This window comes from Aphelocoma coerulescens, chromosome 3 (genome assembly GCF_041296385.1).
Source record: "Aphelocoma coerulescens isolate FSJ_1873_10779 chromosome 3, UR_Acoe_1.0, whole genome shotgun sequence".
Taxonomy (NCBI): Eukaryota; Metazoa; Chordata; class Aves; order Passeriformes; family Corvidae; genus Aphelocoma; species Aphelocoma coerulescens.
The window spans coordinates 66,017,141-66,040,916 of record NC_091016.1 but is presented as its reverse complement, the minus strand read 5'-3'; the positions used below and the strand labels follow the sequence as shown (position 1 = coordinate 66,040,916).

Genomic DNA, 23,776 nt, shown 5'->3' with positions numbered 1-23,776 from the left:
GGCTGAAGTTGAATGAACATGATGTAAAAGAGTCACCATGCATTTTGGTAGAGGAAGCCATGAATACACTGAAGTCCTTTAAGAAATTAACAAGCAAGTAGATGGGAGACATCTTGCTGGATTTCCAAAAAGTATTAAACAAGTTCCAAATTTTATGTAGACAGGAGTGAACTAATGTATATAGGAGAATAATAATTCTGATCTTCCTAAACTGCATTCTGAGTTGATCTTTCCATCTCACTGTTAACCAGCAATTAGTTCTATAAAACCAGCAGTTCTTTGTTTGCCAGTAGTCAAAAAGTAATGCGACTGCAGCTTTCCTTCTCCCCAAGAATCTTTACAACAGGAAATAGAGATAATACAGATCATTGTCATTCCTCTGTTTAATTCTGTGTTTCATCTGTGCTTGGAAAACTGTGCCTTTCTGATTTTCTTTGTCTTGACAGTAATATTGAAGGAATAGAAGAGGTACGCAGAGGTGTTGCACAGGCAATTAAATAGAGATATGAGCTTTGCTACAAAGAATAACTAAATAGACTGACTTCTCTACCTGTGATGCTCATTAGAAGAAGGGGAACAAAGTAAAGATGACAGGAGTTGTATAAAGTCATGAGCACGTTGAGAAGATATGAGATAATCCATATTACCTCTTCCAGCCCAGCACTAGAGGTAGTCACTTGAAACCTGCAGATCCAAATGCCTGTGTGCTTAGCCCTCAGCTAAATTTACCTTTGATACAAGACAGTACGGCTGTCTTCACGTTATTTTCTACTGTTATTTTCTTATCACAATTGTAAAAAATCTCTTGCAGAAAAAAAATCTGTCTAGGGACTTACAAAATTTCAGTTCAATGTAGTCAGTATTTCCCTGTTTCTATCAGGTTTTTTCCTTGGTTTTGTGGAGAAAGGTAGTCTGTTTTTCAGGGTTGGTTTTAATTGGGAGAGTTACTCACTTCCACTTCTGGTGCTTGATGAAGATTTTTCATTCTCTCTGAATAAACTGAAGACTTTTCCTTTTACTGACTTTTGTATTGAGCAATGGCAGGAGGCCGTGGATCTCTTTAAACTGCAACTAACACAAATAACAAAAAGGCTTACAGCATTCACTGTGTGACAGGATAGCTGAATAATTTACTGCTTTCATGGCTCTTTTTCTGAACTTTTCTCACTATATCTGAAAATAATGTTTTAAGTTATTTATGCAGATATTTTGTCAGACAGAAAATTAGATACAATAGAAGAGCATCAAGATGAAATCTGAGTATGTTTTACTAGTCCCTCAACTTGTTCCAAATGTCTGAGGACACCACACTTGTCTGTCACTTGAGTAAATGCACAACATTTCACTTGGCACTGTGTAATTGTGCATGCCTTAATTACCATTGATTTATTAGAAAAATTGAAGCAAAGTGATCATAAGTGCTTTATTCAGGATGCTTCTTTAGTGACCTTCTGCTTGTATTTATTTCAAATTGGAAAAGCCCATAGGCAACAAGTATATCCAAATTTGCCCTTTCAAATGGATTTGAAAAGCAATTGTACATTTACTTTTCATCATATCTTTAACAGCAATAGATTCCATCCAGAAAACCCAGCTCAAAAAATCATCTTGTCACTAGGCTACTTACTTGATAGAGCTGAATGGATTAATTTGTAGAGAGTTAAGGAATCTCTTCAAGTAATTAAATTTCTCTTTCATCTTTCACTTCATGCTTTGATTTTGAGATGTATTACTGTACTGTAGACCCTGTAGAATGAAAAAAAAAACCCACCCAACTTATTACAAGAGACAGAATTATAAAACTTAAAAGAATGAAATATGAATGTCTATTTATTGGAGATCAGTCTTCACTGTCTCTGAACAAAATTCAAAGACTGCGCAATTCTGTAACTTGAACAACTTAAATGTAAAATCAGGAAGATTTTTCCAGAGTCTGGGGAAATTCTGGGTGATGCTCAAAGTGATGAATTCTTAAAAAAAAAACCAAAAAAGGAAAGCCCTCTCTCATTATGATCTTTACATCTTCACAGTTTCCAACTGCTAGATTCCCTGGGGGATTTATAGGCACAGGAAAGAAGTTCTCAGAGAAAATTAAATAATTCTGGGTTCAAGATTGTCCCTACACAAATTATGAGATTACGTGTTCATCTAAGAACCCTGACCTTGGAAGCTTAGGCCCCAGTTCTAGGCCACATTGTATTGTGATGCTGTTTAATTACACAATCAAACTTTCTTTGCATTTCTGACATGAAGAGAATTTTGAAATGCTTTTTGGGTTTATGGTGATTCATACTGAATATAAACTAAAGGAAAAAAGACTCTCCTGTAAATCAGAATAACTTTTCTTTGGCCAATTATTGTAGCTTAATTATTCCCAAATTGAGAGCCTTTATAATAATTTTCTAATCTAAATGCCTTAAATGTGACCAAAAAATGATCAGTTTTCTTAGAACTATTATAGCAGCATTTTAGGGATTTTTTCCTATCTGGCATGCTTGTGGATCCATTTCACATTATATTTTACAAAGAGAAAAATCTTTTAAAGGTACTTAGTAGCTCATTGTGTTTCAGACCTGATTGACCACTGCTCAAATGTGTAGTGTACTCTTACCCTATCTACCTAGGTGGATGATCCTCTGGTCATCCAGTCAGAAAAGACACTTGGTTGGCTACCTGGCTCTGAGGACAAGTGCCAAGCATGTGAAAGCCCAGGTGGTCCAGTCCATGGGGGCTGCTGTGGAGAAAGGGCTTGAGGCAGAATGGACAGATCCTGCAGGGCAACAACTGGTTGCATAGCTGATGTCAACTACAGGGATTCAACTTTTTTATCATGGAACCTGCTGTGAGGATCAAGGATGTCTAGGAAGAGATGAAATCAATACTGTAAAGTGGGGCAAAAGCATGATTTCCACAGACTGGCCAACCTGGTGAGGAAGCTTTAAACCAGGATGATGTGGACAGGAAAGACATAATCAGCAAAACTTACTAGTGGGAAACCTCCCTAAGCATGTGCACGCACATAAATACAGAATTGCCTCGAGGACACCATGGTGGGGGAAATTCCATAAATTTTCTAGGCATTCAGCACAACTGTGTGCCCTCTGAGCCAGCAGTTCTCTGCTCCCAGACTGCATTAGGGAAAGCTTTAGCAGCATCTAGAGGTGGGAGATGATCTCTCACTGCTCAGACACGCTGTGGCAAATCTGGTGTGCTGTGTCCAGTTCTGAGCTACTCCGTACAAGACAGACATGTACATACTGGACTGAGACCAGTGAAGGGCCACAAAGAATGGACTGGAACAACTCTCATACAAGGAGAGTCTGAGAAGACTCAGAGCTGATAAATATCTGATGGAGGTAGGGAAATGAAGAAGGCGGTGGAAGATTCTCCTCAGTGACAGGACAAGAGGTTTTGGAGTCTCAATCCTTGGAGATACTGAAAACCCAACAATATATAGGTCTGAGCAGGGCCACTGAACTAGATGATTTCCAGACAATCTATGCAGTATCAGCAGCTCTGGTATTCTGTGACTAACTCTAGGTGAAAATAACTTCAAAATAGATTTTTATTTATTTATGTTTTATTGATGAATGTGCTACTTCTTATTTATTGCCAATATTTGTCAATGATGACTTCTAAATCTTGGCCTAATTTTATAACTTTTGAATACATTTTAGCCAGCAATTGACCCAAATCTTTGTTCTTAAGCTTATATTGAATAAGAAACAAAGGGCTCTTGACAGTACACTCCAGGAAGAGGAGGTTGTAATACCAGCCATTGACTGTAGTCTGTGAAGTTCCCCAGGGTGTGTTAACTGAAAGCCAGTATTCAGGGAGACATGGGATGAGCAAAAGATGTTGCTACCTCTAAAGGCTTATGAACAAGTCAATTAAAAAACCCCAAACCCCCAAACCAAAAAAACACACAGAAACAACACAACAGAAATATAGAACAAGCCCTGATATAATTAATCTGTCCCTTTCTGAAGCTCACAACTTCATGACCACCTACCACTTAATGGTTGATTTTTGTGAAGGTACAAGCTTGATTGCTGTGATTAAAACAACATTTTTTCCAAAGCAAAATGCTATTTAATCTCCTGGATACTGACAGAACAATAGGTATTTCTCTTTAACAGCAGGATTTGCATCTGACACTGTGATTTACTTTACACTTGGTAGCTTCTTCTTTTTCTTTGACTCCTGTTCTTTGCAGATTGCTGTTTTGTTCTAGAGCTTTGGGGTTAATTTTTTTCAGATTTTATTTTTTTTCCTGCTTACTTTTCCCCCAGCCTTTTCCACACTCCCTTGGTATTACTGGTTAAATGCAGGATGGTCTGAAGTAAAATTTCTCTGCTGATAACAATTTCCTCATCTTTTAATGACTGATAAAGCAGATCATTAAGAAAAGGTGGAATCCTCTGTTAGTTAAATAGCCCTGTAAAGACTGTCTGGCAGCATTTAAAGCATCCCAATAGATGTTCTTGATTTGGTCTTTAAACCTTACAGATGGAGCTTTCCTGACATCCCACTTCCTTAAGCTGTTTTAGTGCATTGCTTTACATTGGAGAAGAAAGCTTTTATCAATGTCTATTAATAGAACTGGTTTATATAGAATACATTAATGTATATAAAGGTCATCTATTGTTTGGAAGTCTGTGTGCAGACTTAGTATTCTCCTCCTGTGTCAGAGCACTGGCATTTGAGTTAAGTCTGTGAAGGTCCTCCTTCCTGACTGGGGGTGTGAATATTGTCCTTGCAGTTTTCTCTCGGCGATACCTCCCCCGTTTCGTAAGGAAACACATCCTGTTTCCAAGCCTTGTTTAGAGGCTTCATGACCAAGTTACTAAGTCCATTTGTGAAGGTGATATTCTCTCTCCTAGCCTTGTGGATCCCATCTGTTCTTGGTAGTCCCTTTTCACCAAATGAAGCACTGTTACAGCAGGGATACTGTAACCTGCCTATAACAAACCAGGAGTCCCGTGGAAAGGAAATATCTATGGACAGATTCTTGGTAGATGTTTCAGAGATGTTTATTTCTCCAGCCGCATGGCCGGGCTCTGCTGAGGAACTCTCATGGTCTGGGCCGAGGCTCCCTGCCCGCGCAGGGAAACACAAACCAAACAATGGGAACGAGGCTGACCAGGGGCAGGGAAACCCCATGTCTATCCCCTCAGGGCCCCTCTCCCAGGGCTGCATGGAAGGGACCCCGACAAAGCACCACAGTAAAAGAAGACAGAGAGATAAATACACAGTCAGACTTTGTTTTGATGGGTGCATCTGTCTTATTTTGTGTTTCCCTTTGAATGAAAAGTTTGATGAGAACATCTATTGAGTCCTTGAGTCCCTGTTCCCTTCACCCAAGCACCCTTCATTATTAATTTTTACTTGACCCTCCCTGTGCTTCTGTAAAAGGCAGTCCTGGTATCTAGGTTTTCAACAAGACTTTAATAAAATCTAGATTCTTATTCCTGCATACAGTGGAATAGCCCTGGTACTGCTACCACTATCAGTGGTAGCGTAGGCATTAGAGGGAGGAAAGCCATTATCCTGCTTTTATTTGGCACTCATTATCTGGAATACCACATCCAGCTTTGTGCTGCTTATTACAGGAAATGTATTAATAAACTTCAGTAAACATAGTGGAGAGCCACCAAGGCCAGACTCCATGCCTTATGGCTGGGAGAAGTGGATTTGTTCTGCCTGGAGGAGAAAGGGCTTTTAAGTCAGCCTAACCTACAATCTACAAGGAGGTTATCAAGGCTCTTTGTTAAAATGCCTGATGGGAGACTGACAAACAGGAGTAATAAATTGAAGCAGAGGAGGTTTTGACTAGATATAGGGGAGGAAAAAAGCATGACGATGAAAATAATTAAGCTGAGAGAGGTTGTGCAGTCTCCATCCTTGGAGATTTTCAAGACCAGCCTTGCATAAAGCCTTGAGTGAGCTGACCCCACTTTAAGTGGGAGGTTGGACTAAAGTCATCCTGCATTGCCCTCTGGCCTGAATGATGCTGAGATTCTATAGACCTACTAAAGTTAATGCACATAGAACTTCTATGCAGTCACTTAAGACCTTTAATTCAAATGATTTAACTTAGACATAAAAATTTTGCAATTTTTTTCAGACTGTGTAATATTTTGAACTATTGGCTGCGGTAGTTTTGTAGGTTCTAAGAACCAAACAAATATGACAGATATGACTGAGTGACAGCACTCAGACATGAAGATGAGGGGTTTATCTAATATGGGTCATTTGTTTTATGGTCCACAGAAACTTTTCATTTCTGCAAAATCCTGAAATACTAAATTCTTAAACTTACCTTTATTGGGGCATTATTTAAGTTAGTGCAAAACTACTAAAGGATTCGAGTCCTCTGTGCTAAACTCTATAGAGAGGAAATTAATCTTTCTCTAGTTGTAGGCAAATATAGTGTATCAGGAGCATCAGAACTTGTCCCGATGTAAAAATTAATGTGTGTTTTACTTCCATATGTTTTAAATTTTAGCACATAAAAATTATTTTGAGGTAATAGCACTTGTTCATTATCTTCTGTCTGATTTTGAGTTTTTTATTTGACAGTGATGCTATTAAATATACTTGAATTTTGTTGATTTTATTGATGTCTAAACGGAGGTAGAATATACTTGAATACACCCAATTCAGTTTTTCAGATTTTACATTTTACACTGCACTTGTTACCATCATCTGTGGGAACCTAATATGGGAAATATCAAAGTTGCTGGTCATACACAAAATGCTACCATAGTTTAAACCACAGTTTCTTCATCAAATTTTTTTAAAGAAGGAAAAGCCCATAAAAGTTGAATTGCCAAATGTTGCAGTGACCAGCTGCCTGCCACACAATGGAAATCTAGCTCTGAGCTAAGTGCTAGTGAAAGGATTAGGAAAAATTAAGCAGTTCTCAGGAGTGCTCAGCATGCAACTGCCTGGTAGTCCATAGGGACCTGAAGTGAGAAGGTGCAACCCATTCTCCTTATTAAACATACATTTTTACTACTTCCATTGCCAAGGCTGGATCATGTCTTTCTGACAGAAAAATCAGCTGATGTGTGATGTTGTAACAGTTACTGGAAAACTTGCTTGAGACCCCAGGTTTTCAAGCATTGCCGTAGTTTAACCTAGTGAGTGTTTTAAGGGAGTATCTCTCACTTCATTTTCTCCATATTGTCCTGCTTTGAAAGCAGCTGAAATAACTTCTGTCATATTCCACAGTCACTGATTTGTAGACACTGCTTTGGATAAGGGAGATGTAGATTTTAGTTAAAGCACCAAATTAAACTTCAAAGGGATTTGAACTTCTAAGGAAATGGGTGCACAACTGTTCACAGATACCCCCACTCCTTCTTTGACTCAGTTTTTGGTTTAGATATGATTGAGAGGTGCAAAGAAGTTTCTCAGTCTGCAATCAGAAGGGAAGATGTCTGGTTTGTCTGAGGGTCTGGTGTGGGTTCAGACATCAGCTACAGGTTCTCAATAGCAAGTCTTAATACAGACTTGAGCCTGGTGTCTCTATACTGGTAGGTTTCTAGTCGAAATGAAATTAGGACATGCCTGGTCTGTTTCGTGTTATAAATTACAGTCTATTAATTTGAAATTTCTTTTGCATTTTCCTATAGCAATGATCTTCATAATTTTGTTCATGAAAGCCATATCTAAAAAGTGTTCTATTTCTAAACAGCAGATCTGATCACTCCTTAAGTCTAATATATTAAAATTTCATTCAGGAAGGCCTAATAAAAGTAAAAGTAGATAGTTCTTGTTATAGGTAGTAATGGAAATGGCCAAAAGATCTGCAGACTAAATTTTCACAAAAAATAACTAAAATCTGCATTGCTTCTTCAGCTGCAGGTTGGGTGGGCAAGATGAAAATTAGTGAGTGGGAATGCCTATTATTGTAAGCAGGAGGTGGTTAATTGCCATTACTAACGAACACCTTAAGATTTCCCAAACTTCAGCTTCGTTTAATGCTGCAGTGTAAAAAGTTACTTGATTTGTGGAGTGAACTGATAGTTTTCATTAGTCATGCAGACAAGATTTTGGCCTTCTCAGTCCTTCTTGAGCTCATGAATAAGCTTAAGGAGGCATGATGTTGACATCAGACATGGAGAGAAGAGTGTTGGAACATTAAAGGTTCCATGGCCAGCTAGAAAGAAGTGCGAACGGCTAGGGAGGGAGAAATGTAAAGAACTGGGACTGTTTCAATTAAAAGGAAAAAAGAAAAGAAAAAAGAAACAAAGTAACAGCAGCAGAACACACACACACACACACACACACACACACACACACACACACACACACAAATAAATCAAAATGCAGTTTTAAACAAATCTGTTCCTCAATATAAAGATTTGGTTGAATCAATTCCAAATGTTCTACCTCAGTAATGCCTTTGTGATGAGTTCCCAAAATTGATTTTTTTAAAAATATGGTACTTAATTGTTTATTTATTTTACATGGGATACTGAGAACAGTGCTTTTGTAATCACACATATATCAAATGTGCACAGAGTAGGAAGTCACTCGCTTGCTTGTGAGCTGATGAAATCAAATTGGAGGGTATTGGTGCAAGGGGATGAAAAACTCATGGTACCACCGGCTTTAAACTGTGAATATCTCCCCATTGATGGTATTCACACAGGAATCAAGGGAAATGTGTAGAGGGCATGGTGGAAATCTTTGACATGCTCCTGGCTACTGCTGCTCGGTTTCGCATGATGAACCTTCAAGGGGAGGAATTCGTGTGCCTTAAGTCCATCATCCTGCTCAATTCTGGTAAGTTGTGTGCTTTGCTGTCACTCGGGTATTTGTGGCCACTTCTGCATGTAGTTGAACACTGCGCTGTCCTTAGTGGCATTTTCATTTTGGGACAGCAGCAATGGAAATGGGTTTTCAACACACACACAGGCAGGACCACCAGGCAGGGGTGGAAGCGGCTGAGCCTGTCCAGTGATGTAGGTGGGACCCAGCAAATGGATGCAGTGAGTAGCTGACACACTGTGTGCAGCTGATGGGGAGGGTGATCAGAGCAGTGCTTTGAACCAGATGCTGGCGGGTCTTAAAACTCTTACAAGACACCGAAGGCAGCCAAAGGCAATGCCAAACTGCAGTGCTTAGGTCATGGCAAAATAAAAGGAAATAAGGTAAAAAATATGCTTGAGTTTATTGTGGTTTAGTTTATATTAAATTATAGGCATCTAAATCTGACATAATCACTTTCCACTTCCTTTATAGTTTTTGGCTGTAAATCTCATGCTGAAGTACACTTCAAAAATAGATGACTAGATAACAAGTGTTAAGTATAGATACAAATATGTAAGGTTAGATGATTTGAATTGTACATGAGATGATTGAAACAAGAATATTTAAATTGAAGCATGTGAAGCAACTTCTGTTGTACACCAGAGGACTCTTTTCTGTTTGAAATGAGAAAAAATCTCCAGACAATTAATTTCGTGTATGCAGAAATGAGACCCATGGTGTTCTCGTGGAAATGATAGATATCTAGAATAATAATGTAGGCACCAAAGTAAAAATTTTAGATGCAGTTCTCTGCTGAGCTGTTACCTGGTGACTAAAGATGCCAGTTTCCCAATGCTGGGAATTTACCCACTTGTTCTCCCCTTTTCCTGTTGCATTTGAACTTATAGATGGTACCAGCCTCTAGAGAAAACAGATGTAGAGGGCTCTATGTCCTTTTTATCCAGTTGTCTAACAGATCACTTGCCCAAATTGCGGGCAAAACAAATTTAAGATATTCACATCAAAGGCTAACTGTAAACGCAACAGACTTTGCTTTACTGCTCAGGCCTTTTTCTTTATGGAAGCTTGAATGTGGTCTCAAAGTTCAAGCAAAATTATGTACTTATATAATCTAATATAAAACCCTTTATGTATGTTCTATGAGATATGAATGGGGTTCAGGTTTTGTTTTGGTTGTTGCCAATTGCCAAGAAGTAACATTTGAGGCAAGCAAGTGGCATGTTAGGAATGAAGGGGTTTTGTTCTTACCTTAGTTGCCTGGATAGGGTAATTGTAATTACTGTTTGACATTTTATTTTCCTTTTACTGCACTGATAATTATAACAAAATATTTCCTAGAGTTAAATATTCTTCCTGGAAAGTGAGTCTGCTCCAAAATTTTAGCTAATATATTCAAAGGTAATTAAATTCTTAAATAAATCTAAAATATGTAATTGATTTATAAAAATTTTGAATTTAAATTAGAAAAAAACCCTCGAAGTTTGAATAAAACTAATTGGATGTTCATGTCTTGAACATGAAGAATTTAAGTCATGCTGTAGAGAAATTTTGTGCCGCTGTTGTATTTAGTATTGATCCAGAAAAAGAAATTTGTTATTTAGACAAAGCTCTGCCAGGCATCACCAGCTATCCATCATAAGCACATCTCACTGTGTTAATGGGATTTTTTTGTTACAAGATTCCCCTAAGGAAAAAGAGTGAAGAAAAAAAAATACAGCAAGTGAAGTCAGTGATAATCAGAGACAAATTTTCTTCTGTGTGTAGGAGAGATGGGACCACTGAGTGCAACTAGGAGATATTATCCTTCAAGGTTCATATTCAGCAAGTTCAAATCGGTGGTGCTCTTCATGGCAGAGCATCAGACTTGATCTGATGACTGATCTGATTTTGGCTGTGGCTTTTTTTTTTTTTACACTAAATGTAAGTTTATAGCTGCTCAGAAGTCTGGCATTTTTACGAGAGTCTTGATAGGGATAGATTAGAGGACATGGTTCAGCTGAGCTGTTACAGGATCATAATGAAAGCAACTTATACCATTGTTACACAGATCGTGATGTGTTAGTCTGCTTTACAGACTGCCCTCAATGCAGTATTTCTGATACACTGTAAATTCTGTGTATATGGGGCCACAGAATGTGTGTCTGTATTGCATATCATTACCTTTATGCATAAAGGTACATTTCAGTATTTGTATTCCTATAACAAACCAAATTAATTGGGAATGTGGATACAAGTTTCTTACTGTCAGACCCTCTAGATGCTCAAATTAAGAGGCTGCAAGACAGAGATAAGTAGCATAATTTGGGGTATGTGTAAGAGTTGTGTGTTTGGCATAGATGCTCTAAAATGTCTTCTGGAGATGCTTCACTTCACAGAATGTAGGCAGACTCCTTACATAAGTTGTTGGACAGATATGAAACATGATGTGCTCTGAAGCACATGGCTGAGAGACCTGAGTTGGTTCATCCTGGGAAATAGGAGCCTAAAGGAGGGTCTTTCTGCAGCCCTCAGAGAGCTCATGAACAGGTTATGGAGAAGCCAGGGCCAGACCCTTCTAAGAGGTGCAAGAGGAAAGGACAATCTGCAATGGAGAAAAGCCACAGCAAGGCAGATCCTGACCAGATAAACAGAACAAAAACTCTACCCAGTGAGAGGTTTAGCACTGGGACAGGTTGACCAGAAAGATGGTAGGATCTTAGTCCTTGGAAATACACAGAACTCAGCTGGAAAAAGCTCCGGGCAGCTTGATCTAACCCTGAAGCTACCACTATTTGAGCAAGAGGATGAACTAGATGACCTCCAAGCCTGCCTTAACCTGGATTCTTTCTGTGAGTGCATATGTAAATATTCACAAATCTTCTGCTAAAAGAAACAGCAGATAAACACACAATGAATTTTTGGCTTATTATGCTGTCTGTATTATATATTCATGTGATTAAACCAGCAGATCTCAAAATGATTTAAACAAGGAGATTAATTAAACAAATAGGACTAATTATGCTACATGTCATGTTTAAAAGCAGTCTGCATTTTCATTCTAAAGCTTTGTGTGGATTTAATTCATTGAGTGTACGCAAACGTTTCTTTATTAAATCCTTGGACATCTGGTAGTCTCTTCACATGAAGTAGTGTTGTTTATTGCCTTTGTTGGACATTCCTGTTTTTGCAACATCTTTCAAGGCCGTTTAATAACTTTACACTCCTTTTCCATGTGGTTTTGGACAAAATGCAATTTTTTTTTTTTTTAGTTTTGCTCAGTGATTGTGGAAAGGATGGAAGGTTTTGTTTATAAACCAAGGTATATTCTTACGTTACCTCCACATTTTTCCTGAAATACCAAGGTGACAGTATGTCTGTAACAACAAAGACATCACTGTCTCCCTGCTAAACAACAAACCTGAAGGTGCCCCTCTAAAGCTGCAGCAATAAATCTTTTGACTAAAAAAACAAACTTGTATTTTTGAAAACCACATTCAGCTCAATATTAAAGGGCTGTTACGTAACATTGGAAAATAAGTATTAGAAACATGAAAAGGCAACATGATGCCAGATGTTTTACTTTTGAGTATATTGGAGAAGAGGAGTGGCGTTATGTGGCAAAGCAACAGGCTTTCATTTTGACATGAAGATGTAGGTCACATCTGCCTTAGCAGCTGATTTACCTAATTAGTTAGCTGGTTAGTCCATAGAGATGGAAAGATCTGGCTAATGTGATGCATACTGTAGACCTCCTGATAAATTGCTCCACATGACAGCTTGTTATTCTTTTCTCCTGATGTTTTTCAATTCCTGTTAAATTGTCCTTCTTATTTATTTCTTTATTTTGGGGGCTGGATGATTCCAGGAGTGCATGGTACGGAGACAAATTTCCTCATATGCTCAGCCTGTCTTGCTACAGCTTCAGAGCAATGGGGCATAGTGGAAGAAGGAGAGCCTTGGGTATTGCTTTGTGAGCCTGAACTCTAAATCTAAAAATATTTAAAGTAGGGTTTATTGTGACAGAAAAGATGTTGAGGGCATTCTCTTCTACAGTAACATGCAACAAATATATAATTATATATGGTGAAAGATACAAAATTATATCAATGTAAGGGCTGGCATGGTAGCACTGCAGTCCCCAAGGGATCGTGTTCTGGTGTGTGTTATGGGCATGGACCAACAGGCCTTGCTTGGTTGTAGGGTGGTGCTTTCTCTGTTCTTGCACCTGTTATGTTTCACAATACTGACCTACAGAAAGAGCTGGAAAACAACCTGGTAGCTATTAAATTTAGGCTTGGAAAGGGTTTTGAGACTGTTAAATTTCACTTTGCTAAGGCAGTTTTCTGCACCCTCCTTTGAAAACTCTGCTTGGATGTGTATGAGTGTGTGATAGCCACCATTTCTTTTTGGGAAATCTCTGGTCAGTGGCCTGGGGCAGGAGCAATCACCATGAGGGTGTAGAAGGGAAAACCTAACATAATTTCCCTTGGCAGTTATTGACTGGCAATTGCCTGAATTCTCTACAGTTATTGGGGAATGCTTTTTTGATTTACAGTTTTTAATAGCTTTTAGACTAGACCTAGGTGAGAAAAAATTCCTCCTGAAAGATTCTTTTCTTTTACTAGTTTCAGTAATATGAAGTTATGGGGTATTGCTGCAAGAGCACAATAGGTTCCTGTGTCTGAAGTAAACCGCTCTGGAGGGTGCATTTATAAGATTAATATTTCCTTCTAGTGGATTGTGTTTTGTCAGTAATATTTAAGAATCTTGCCCCTACAGGTAAGCTATTGAGCCTTGTATTGTCGATGGGCACATGTGAGGGTGGTTCAGAGTCAGCTGAGAAAGATTCAGCTGAAAAAAGCCCAGGACCAGTTTCTGTTTTGTGAATTAATTTCAGTGAAAATAATAATAGTTATGAAAAGCTCTGTGAGAAAAGAGGCCACCATACTATTTATATCAAATTTGAAGCAATATTGATTACCAAAATTAAGAACTCTGACTGACGATTTTCAGAGGTTGTGCTGTGTTTGAGCTATCCTTTTGGGTTTTTAAAGCAGTTTCTTACTACTTTTTCCCAGAGACATTCACATTCACAAACACATTTACATTTCCTTTTAGTACAGAAGACCCAAAATCATAAAAGATAATTGCAGTTTACAGTAGTTCTAGGTGTCAAGTCCTTCAAGTACCCAGATGATGGGAGGAGGTGAGGTAGGCCAAGAAGATGTTAAAAAACATCTCAGCTCCCCAGCTGCTCAGATGCACAGCAAAGAATTGTTATCTTCAAATCCAGTGGTGGCCTCAAGGCTGCAAACAGTGTAAACAAGCTAGAGCATGTATGTCTGTCTGTCTGTGTGCATGCTAGTGTCTGTGTGTCTTTTATTCTTAATAACACTAATTGAATTCCATATTCTGCTGTATATGATGCTTTAAAGAAAAGCAGAATGAAACATAATTCCAGAAACCATTTTTTTCCAAAGACAAAATCCAGATCTCTTCTTGGCTCCATGAACTGATGCAGAAGGGCCAAAGCACAGGATTTGTCAAGGCTATTATAGACACAGGACCATGAAGCCAGTTTGATTGCATTACCGTATGTACATCTTAAACTTCTGGTGCCTCAGGGCTGGATTATGGCAGTACGACCTGTTTAGAGTTATTGGTTCAGTCCAAAAGATTTAAAAACTGATGCTGAGTACAACTGCTCTCTTTTGGCAGCACAGTGTTGTTGTGACCTGATTCACATTGGCTGTGTGTTGTTGTCCAGAAAAAAATCAAGATAAAACAGCCCAAAATAGTTTAGACTTTCCCATTTTGAAAGCTGATGTGCTCCATGCTCCCAAGATTTAGCACTGGCAAAAGCTCTTAGACCTGGATTAGAGACTGTCACAGGTGATGTAGAGGGGCTGTTGGAGGGGGAGTTTTAAGGTGTTTTGTCCTCTGGAAAAATTTCTATCTGGTCCAAACCTTCAGGCTGCTCACTTTCAGTAGTAAGCAATTCAAGACAGCTAAATTTGCACAAGTTGATTTGGACGCAGTTTCTAAAGGAGAGTCAGGTGAAGGAAGCCTTTCCAGGCTCTTGCTTGGTTGGGAGGATTTTATTGGGGCAAACGTCCATAAACAAACCCTGGTTTTGTTTACATATTTCGCGGTAACTTTATTCAGTTCTAGATTGATAAGAAAATCACTAAAAATCAAATACTATACAGCACAAAAAATGGCAAAAGCTGCTGAAAGCTTGGGTTGGTAAATATTAAAGAGCTCTCAAGGGGAATAGCATCTCCTGAAGGTTTCAGAGCCAAGTGACCAAGCGAAGAGCACAGCCCACAGGTAGGTCTAGCTGCAGGTGTCACCCAGCACCTGCTACAGACCTTGGTGGGACCCAGGCAGGGAAGAGGCATTGTCTTTCTCCTCCTGCTTTGCCCACAGTGACCAAATCCATGCGCCAGGGTCATTCAAAGCAGCGACCTGGCTGCCAAGCAGGAGAGCTGTCTCACAGTCAGATCCCATGGTTTAACACAGCTTAAGAGGCAGCACAAGGCATATCTTGAGTCCACCAAAGTAATTTTTGTCTGGGGTTTGTTTGTTTTCTTTCTCCCTCCTACTCTAGGTGTGTACACTTTTCTTTCCAGCACCTTGAAATCTCTGGAAGAGAAGGACTATATTCACCGTGTCCTGGATAAAATCACAGACACTCTGATACACTTAATGGCTAAGTCAGGCCTTTCTCTGCAGCAGCAACACAGACGACTGGCTCAGCTCCTCCTCATCCTCTCTCACATCAGACACATGAGGTGAGAGCAAGCACATAGTCAGCATTTCTGTGCTGGGCCCATGCAAGAGAGGTGTCACAAATGCACATGCACACTTTTCCTTCATGGGTGGGAGTGCAAACTGTGTGAAGGGCTGTAACAGAAAAAAAAAAAAAAAAAAAAAAGCTTTCCAGCTTTCCACATTAAAATGTTTACCCCATTTGTTTCTTCTGGATGTCATTTCCTCTGCTTTTTGTTTTAATAGTGCTAAAAGTTTTAGGGTAAGAAGTATCTGCTTTTAATCTTATGTGTGTCTTAGAATCATAGAATGGCCTGGGTTGGAAGGGACCTTAAAGAACATATAGTTCCAACCCTCCTGATATGGGCAGGGACGCCTTCCACTTAGATCAGGTTGCTCAGAGCCCCATCCAACCTGGCCTTGAACACTTGCAGGGATGGGGGACCCACAGTTTCTCTGGACAACCTGTTCTAGTGCCTCACTACCCTCAGTAAAGAATTTCTTCCTAGTACCTAATCTAAACCTGCTCTCTTTCAATTTGAAGCCATCCTCCCTTGTCCTGTCACTACATGCCCTTGTGAAAAGTTCCTCTCCAGCTCTCTTTGAGGCCCCCTTCAAGTACTGGAAGGCTTCTGGAAGGTCTCAGAGCCTTCTCTTCTCCAGGCTGAACAACCCAAATTCTCTCAGCCTTTCCTCACAGGAAAGGTGCTCCAGCCCTTGGATCATCTTTGTGGCCCTGCTCTGAACCTGTTCTAACAGGTCTAAGTTTTTCTCAGGGTGAGGACCCCAGACCCGGACACAGGTGTTTGAAAAGTACTGAGTAGAATATTAATGTAGAAGTAGCCTAGCTCTGCAAACTTTAGTCTCTTAGAAGATAAGATTTAATAAAACTATCACTTCTATGTAGCCACTTTTCCCAAGTGTCGTGATTACCAATCACTTTAGAAAAGAGATTAGGATCATTATGTGAATTGTATGGATGGGCATAAATGCAGAGCTACTAAATTCCAATCTAGAGGAACATGCCTTTTGCTAATCAGAGGTGAGCTGCCTGACACACTGTTAGTAATTGCAGCAAATGATTCTCCCAAATTACCTCTTAAGGCAGCTGCTCAATGGATGAGGTGTTAACATGATAAATTTCTACAAAGGTATGCTATAGATTTTATAATTATGAAAGCACAGGAGATATTGTTACACAGACTTAACTTTTCATTATTTCAGCTAATAAAATTTAAATTAGAGTAAACAACACATCATAGCTACTAAAGCTGAAACATGCAGATTTTACTGGACTGATACACAGATCTTTGGGAAAAAGTGAAGGGATGTGTGTATGTGTTTTTTTTTAACTTGTGTCATTTTGTAGAGTTTCTTTGTCCTTGTGTTAATGATCCTTTTGTTCCCCCCTCTAAGAAGAATTTTTACAATTAAGAAAATTCCAGATGTATAGTACAGTTAATTTTTGTTTCATAGTTTTGTGAATGGATACTATTATAAGTGAGTTTTGCTAAGAAATTGATTGAGCTTATTTTCCAGGAAAGAAAACGGATACTTTTTTATTATGGAAAAGGCAAAATTCATCCCATCCTCTTAAGTCACAGTGGCTAAGTTAAGAGTCTGTGTGCTCTAGGCTACTTTTTAGGAAAAGAAGAGCAAAAGAGACACCTTTAGAAGGCACCTTGACCACAGGCAGCCTGCAATGTTCTTTGCAGGTGCCACCTTCTGCTTATACTGTAGCAGATGTGTAAAGCAAATGCACTGCTAAGTTAGTTGTTTTGGACAAGACAGGGTTTATATGAACCCAGCAAATACTATTTAGCTGGTAGCTTTTTTTTTCCCCCCATAGCATGTTTGGAAAGTAACTGTTGTTTCCTCACAACACACAGCAACAAAGGAATGGAGCACCTGTACAACATGAAGTGTAAGAATGTAGTTCCACTCTATGATCTCTTGCTGGAGATGCTGGACGCTCACCGACTGCACGCCCCAGCAGCCAGGAGTGCTGAACCCATGGAAGAGGAGAACCGAAGTCAGCTGACAACGGCATCAGCTTCATCTCATTCCTTACAGTCTTTTTATGTAAACAGCAAAGAAGAGGAGAATATGCAGAATACGATATAAACAGAAGTCAGCATATACAATGGTATGAGAAACTCAGCAGTGCACTAGCTCATGCTTCATTTCATCTATAGTGCCACCTTTGAAAACACTCCAGTGACAACAGACACCAGCATTTTCCATATGAGTGTTTGTCAAGCGCTTGCCTAAATTGATTGCTTATCCTAAACAGAAGACATTTCATTGCCATGGACAGCCAGCAAGGATTGTCAGGCTAACTTGATTTAAAATTTGCAGTGTTTTTATTTAATTTTGCATGCTATTTGGGTAACTAAGTCCTAATCTACACCATACATTCATTTTACTATTTACAATTGATAGGCCATAGCACCCAGGCATATTGGTATCTTCATGAATGATAGTCTTTGTTAATATCCACCCCAAATCCTGAGCTCACTTAATCCTTTCCTTGCTTGAAACTTTGAAGTTTGGTAGAGATTCTGGACAACTTCTTAGGCAGTGTAAACAGAAAGTTGACTGGCATCTTAGCGTGCCATAGTGAAGCTGCACTGCGAGGGACTGCCTTGGTAGTCTAGTTAAGATTCCTGCCTCTTTTCTTCCTACAGTATAAAGGAACCACTGTCTGAGAATCACACTGTTTTACCTCGCTGGCTTACATCACCAGAAAACTCCCTCTCAAACTCATTCTGACCAAACTTTTAGGTACCCTTACCATATCCTCTAGATGAATTGCTTTGCATGCATGCTATCTTGTCTGATCCTAGAAGGCTAAATTGTTCTGTTGCCCAAGAGTGTAAATGCAGGGCAACATGGCAAAAAAGTGATAACATAGGGAAATACTCTTGAATCAGACCAGATGATTACAAAAATCATCAGGTCTTAAAGAAAGGTCTTCACACACATACAGGATCCAGCACTATTTACAAAAAATCCCTCCCCCTGTCCCATGCTTTGTTGTGCTACAAAGCAAGGGGTTAGGACAGCAGTGCAAGACTGGCACAGAAGGGTGGGATGGTCCCATCCCACTCAGCAGAGTGTGGTCTAGCTGTGTGTGGGAGGGCTGGCATCACAGTCAGAGCAGCAGGATTTTCCTTGCCTTGGCTTTCTTTGGCTCTTGATGTGGTATGTTTCAAAATCGCTGTTAAGAGCCGGCTCACCTGTGACACCAAAACTGGGCAATGAGCCTCAGACATGGTGTAGACTCTGGGACTGCATGTCCAGAAGGATAAACCTATCTTTCTCCACGCATGTCTGTAGCTCCTAAGGATATTCATAAGGATCAGTCTGATTCTTCAGACCAACTGTAAATATACAAAAGGTCCACTGACGTCAAGAGTATCAACAAGACATGAAAGAGACTGAAGAAATACACGATATACTATCCAAAGTAGGAGCTGGTGCTGCCGTTTGACTGCCTCTATGCTAGAAAATTAAACGTCAGGGAACTTTGCTGGGTACTGGAATGAGATTATTACATATGCCAGGGATATTTTACTAATCTAATGATAAACTTTGCCTGTGCTATCTGCACTTCTGGTTGACAGGTGCAGATTGGGAGTTAGCACGGACCAAGGACTATTCCAATAGCTGGTTGGAAGCAACCACCCTGCCAGTGAGGATGCTTCCTAGCATGAGTGTAGGCTGCTCCATAGCAGCTGGCCACAGTGCTAGTGAAAGGGTTCAGGGATGCTTCTTTTACTGTAGTTGAAACCTTTATGTTGATTGGAATATCCTGTAGAAACTAAACATAGGAAAGAGTGCAAGTATTGCCATACAGGAGTGCCTATGTCTAATTACGCTCCCTGTCATGCAGGCATAGCCTGTGTGCAGTGAGATCAAATTTCACTGCAATTGTGAAGGCAGCAAGGCATAGGATGGGTTTGTGCTTAAGTCAAGAATTCAATTCTTTAGTGAATGTACATAATGGTGTCTATAATAGTTTCATGTACATATCTGAGTATATGAGCAGTTTGAAAGTCTAAAGCTAGATGCTACCTATGTTTGAGAAGATTCCTTGAAAACTGTTCAAGCCTAAACATGTGAAGCAGTCACTGTAAGCTCATAGGCCTTTTCTTGATGCATATTGTAGTGTCATTTTTCTTCTGAATGTGCTGAAGGTTTTGTCTTTTTGTGTATTCAGTAAAAGCATGTGTGTGTGTGTGTGTGTGTGTGTGTGCGCACGCATGCTAATTTGGTACCTAAGGGCTTTTTGAGGGCTCCTAAATGTCATGAAAGAAAATGGACATTTTGGGTTTTTTTAGTAGCTGTTTTTCAGATATGTTAGAAAAACCATTAGTTCACTGAAATGAGTGCAGGATAAGATCTGAATGGAGCACAGGAATCCCTGTAGTTAAATTATCGTGCTTACACCATCATCATTCACTTGTAGCCCAGTGTGCATTAGAGCTGCTCTTTAAATACTGTACATGCAACTTGGTGTTCTCTGAGGACAGAACACAAAGATCAAGCTCACAAGCTGGAAGGCAAATTGGATTAAATGAATGCCTTTCTTCCTACATCCCTGAATAGGTCAATTACATCGATTCAAGTGTAAATTTGACCTAGAGGATAAAGGGTAGTTAATGAAGAGCAATTCACAACAGAGGGTCAGATTTGGATCATACCTATATAGGGCAAGGACCTTTACACTCAGCAGGTTTTCTCAGTGAAGATGGAAAAGCATGATTTGAAGTGGTATGCAGCAGGCAGAATGTGTCTTGGAATATATAGAATAATATCAGTCAGCTTGCAATAATGATGAATGCTTTCCTAGGCTCAGCCCTTGCAAGGAAGCAATTTAGCTTTCAACCAGTCCTCCCATGTTTGTGGTGACAACAGTAAAGGGCAACCTAGAAAGAGTAAGAGTGATTCCCAGTAATATATTCATTTACCTCGGGGCAGATTTAAGATCCATGTCATTTTGTTAACATTTTAATGAGATTTTAATTGAAAGAGCACCTTAATGCATATAGTAACCTTCCCAGAGTTATCTATTAAGATGGCCCCCATATCAGACAGATGAATGTAGCTATTCAATTGATTAAATGAAGTCTACGATACAAAAATAGCAACTTTTTTCATATATAATCCTGAATTATGCTCTCGTGTATGCAAAAAATTGTGCCTGACTATTGGTAATTGTTATTTCACAAGATGCTATTTTGTGTGTATATATATATATATATACATATATACTTTATATATGCAGCTGACAAACCAGTACTACCTGAATATCTGGTGCTGGATATTACATAAAAATATATAGCATGTAAAAAAAGAAATTGAAAGAAAAAATTTCAAGGCAGCTAATTATGCTTTTACCAAAACATTCATAGTGATGTCTCTGGACAGCTAGCAAAATAATTATTTTGTAATGTTTATACATGGATTTTTTTAAAAAAACAAAAACATCAAAAACCAAAAAAAACCCTCTAGAAACATAGGCAATGTAATACCAGCACAAGGCAAACATAAATAGACCAGATGAATTTGCTTTGCTTGAGAACATGCTTGTTACTGAAGTATTGCAAAAAGCTTGGGAGGTAGAAGAGGAGATAGGGAGATGTGTAGCACTTAGTGGTGTCAGAATATGTGGTGTTTGAAAATGTGAAAGCTACTCTGGTTTATAGTGGTTTGAGCCATGTCTCAATGTTGCAGGCTTTGTCTCAGGTAAAACTCCCAGTTAGGGTACTAAGATTTGTACTGGGGTAAAATAGTTTAATGGAAGTTTCTTGGTGTGTGTTGTGGTAAATCTGCTATTATATTTCAGTGACGTCACTTGATGATTTTTCTCCTTCTCTACACTGAGGGGTTTAAAAATGTCATTAAAGAAATAATTGGAACTGAGCTCCCAAGGATATTGCAAGGATGTCACCAGATCACTGGACCCTATGTTGAAAAAAAGAAAACAAAAGCCCCTCAAACCATCCCCTTCATAAGAGTCAGGGTTTGTATTGGAGCCTCCGTCCATTTCAGTTGATGCCAACTGATTCCTTAAGAGCTGTGCCAAATGTTTAAAAATAAGCAAACTACTAACAAAGTAAAAATTCTGCCTCAGTAGGTCTTTAGTCTTATTCCAGGCTTAGGTAAGAACATGGCAAGACCCTCTTGTGTATATAGTATCCTAAAAAATTAAAATTAGAGTGCAACTCAACCTACAGATATTGGGATTTTGTATATAAGGCATTCTCAGCTGAACGTGTGTGAAGTGCATTTCTCACTTTGAATAAAGAGATGGATGTTTTACAACCGTGGTACGGCTTTACAGAGAGGACGTCAACACGTGTAATAGAAGGGGGATGGTAATGATGGTATCATAATACAAACCAGTCTTTGCTGTCACCTGCACCTGTAGCATAATCTCAAATTGATCTGAGAGTTTAAAAGGAATGTTTTCCCAATATTAATGTCCTATCCTTTCTACTCACAGTTCCCTTTCATCCTTCAAATGTAGGTAGCCTTATATCCTGAAAGTTGTTTTCAAAGTGATTGTTGCCCATAAAGGGTATTTGGTCTTGCACTGTGTTAAAAAGAAATTAAATTCTTTTGCATTCAAATGTGCCTAAATAAACAAACAAAAATTTTAAAAAAATTACATGCTGCCATCTTGCAAATTAGTAAACTCTGTAATCCTGTGTGTGCCTACGATTAGAAGTCTGTTTCTTCAGAAAGTGCCCATTGAAAAAGGAAGGGATAGACTGCTGGTCACAAGACTTGCATTATCAAGCCACTTTATGTATTACCTTATTGTATGTACTATGAAACCAATGCTTTTGTGTGCACTATTTAGTCTGTCAATGCAAAGTCCTTTCTTTGGCATAGGCTCAGCTGTCATAATGTATTTGTCAAAGTATTCTGTTCTTTCACTGATGCATATGAAATTATTGACGTCTTTGGTTTTGGTGAGGTATTTTTTTCTTTGTTTTGCACCTAAAAAAGTTCTGAAACAGTCTTAATAAAAAATCTGGTAGGCTACCTGATTGGTGCAAGATTTTTATCAATGTATTTGATGTTGAAAATAAAGAATTGATCAGAACACATTGTTTCATTTGTTATTATTTGCATGTTTTAAAAATATGCTTCTCTGATTATTGTTTTCCAGCAGACAGCAAAATGGCACACCGTTTTTGAAAGAATCAGAATGCATCTGTTTCTGTGTGAAAGCGAAAACTGTTTCTTAGTTCCTTCACTTTTCCTGAAAAGCATCAGAGTGGCTGTATTTGGAGTCAACAACAAGCTAGGTGTAGTTAGTAATCCTAATGACACCAGGGAAGTAACCTAAGTACCTAGTACTTTATATGCTTTAATGTTCTTGGTATTTTGCTTTGCATTCCTTATTTTGGGTTGTGAAATAGATTATGGCAGAAGAGACAAATTGTGTGAATTTAGCCTTCTGTAGCTGGCTGCCAATTACCATGAGCTAGCTTGTATCAAGGCAAATAGGACTCCTTTCCCAAGTGAAACTAGTCTTCAGGAAAAAAAAATTGTCTTGATTAAGCCATCAGGAAGGGACGAAAAGAAATGGAAGATATTTTTATTGACATAAGACCACTTAGAACTCAACTCTATTCTGTAAAATAATCTCAAAATCATATTTAGTGTTTGCAAAGAAACCAGTTATCTATAGGATTTGCATACATAGGTAGGTATTTCAATACTTGTAGCATATATATTTGTCAGTAACAGAGAAAATATGGTCCCTGTGTTGATTTCTTTTCATCTATTTTCTGTGCCATGCTGGTTTCAACATGGGACTGTGGAACTGGCTCATAGGTCCTTTTCTTATTTGAATATATATGAAAAAGCTGTTTGCTCTTACGGGATGTTTCACTGTACTTAACTTACAAGGAAAAAACTACAAGATTATTACCTCAATTCTATCATCTCGATGAAGACAAAACAGGCAATGTACTTTGTTCATGTAAAACCTCACCTTACGGTTTGTCAAATATGAAAGCAAATAGCCTATTCAGACTCCAAAAGAAAGCTGGAGACTGCTGGGATTACCAAGTGCTGAGTAGAACCGAACAAGGGTTCCAAATCATGTGATTGTTTTGCAATATGCTTCCATGACAAAGAACTTGACTGAAAGTTGCTTCTTTGGCCACAAAGGGTGGGTCAGAGCAATAGGAACTAATTGCACATGTACATGTGCTCAAAA

At 38.9% G+C, this 23,776-nt stretch overlaps 1 protein-coding gene across 1 annotated transcript in view; it reads left to right on the top strand.

The window, feature by feature from the left end:
• Positions 1-22,651, top strand: part of ESR1 (estrogen receptor 1) — a 191,410-nt gene extending 168,759 nt beyond the window's left edge. The window contains 4 exon segments of the mRNA XM_069010653.1: positions 8,663-8,796; positions 15,374-15,557; positions 17,424-17,635; positions 17,638-22,651. Of these exon segments, the coding sequence (XP_068866754.1) occupies positions 8,663-8,796; positions 15,374-15,557; positions 17,424-17,635; positions 17,638-17,729 (622 nt within the window). The 3' untranslated portion in view covers positions 17,730-22,651.
• The last annotated feature ends 1,125 nt before the right edge of the window (positions 22,652-23,776 follow it).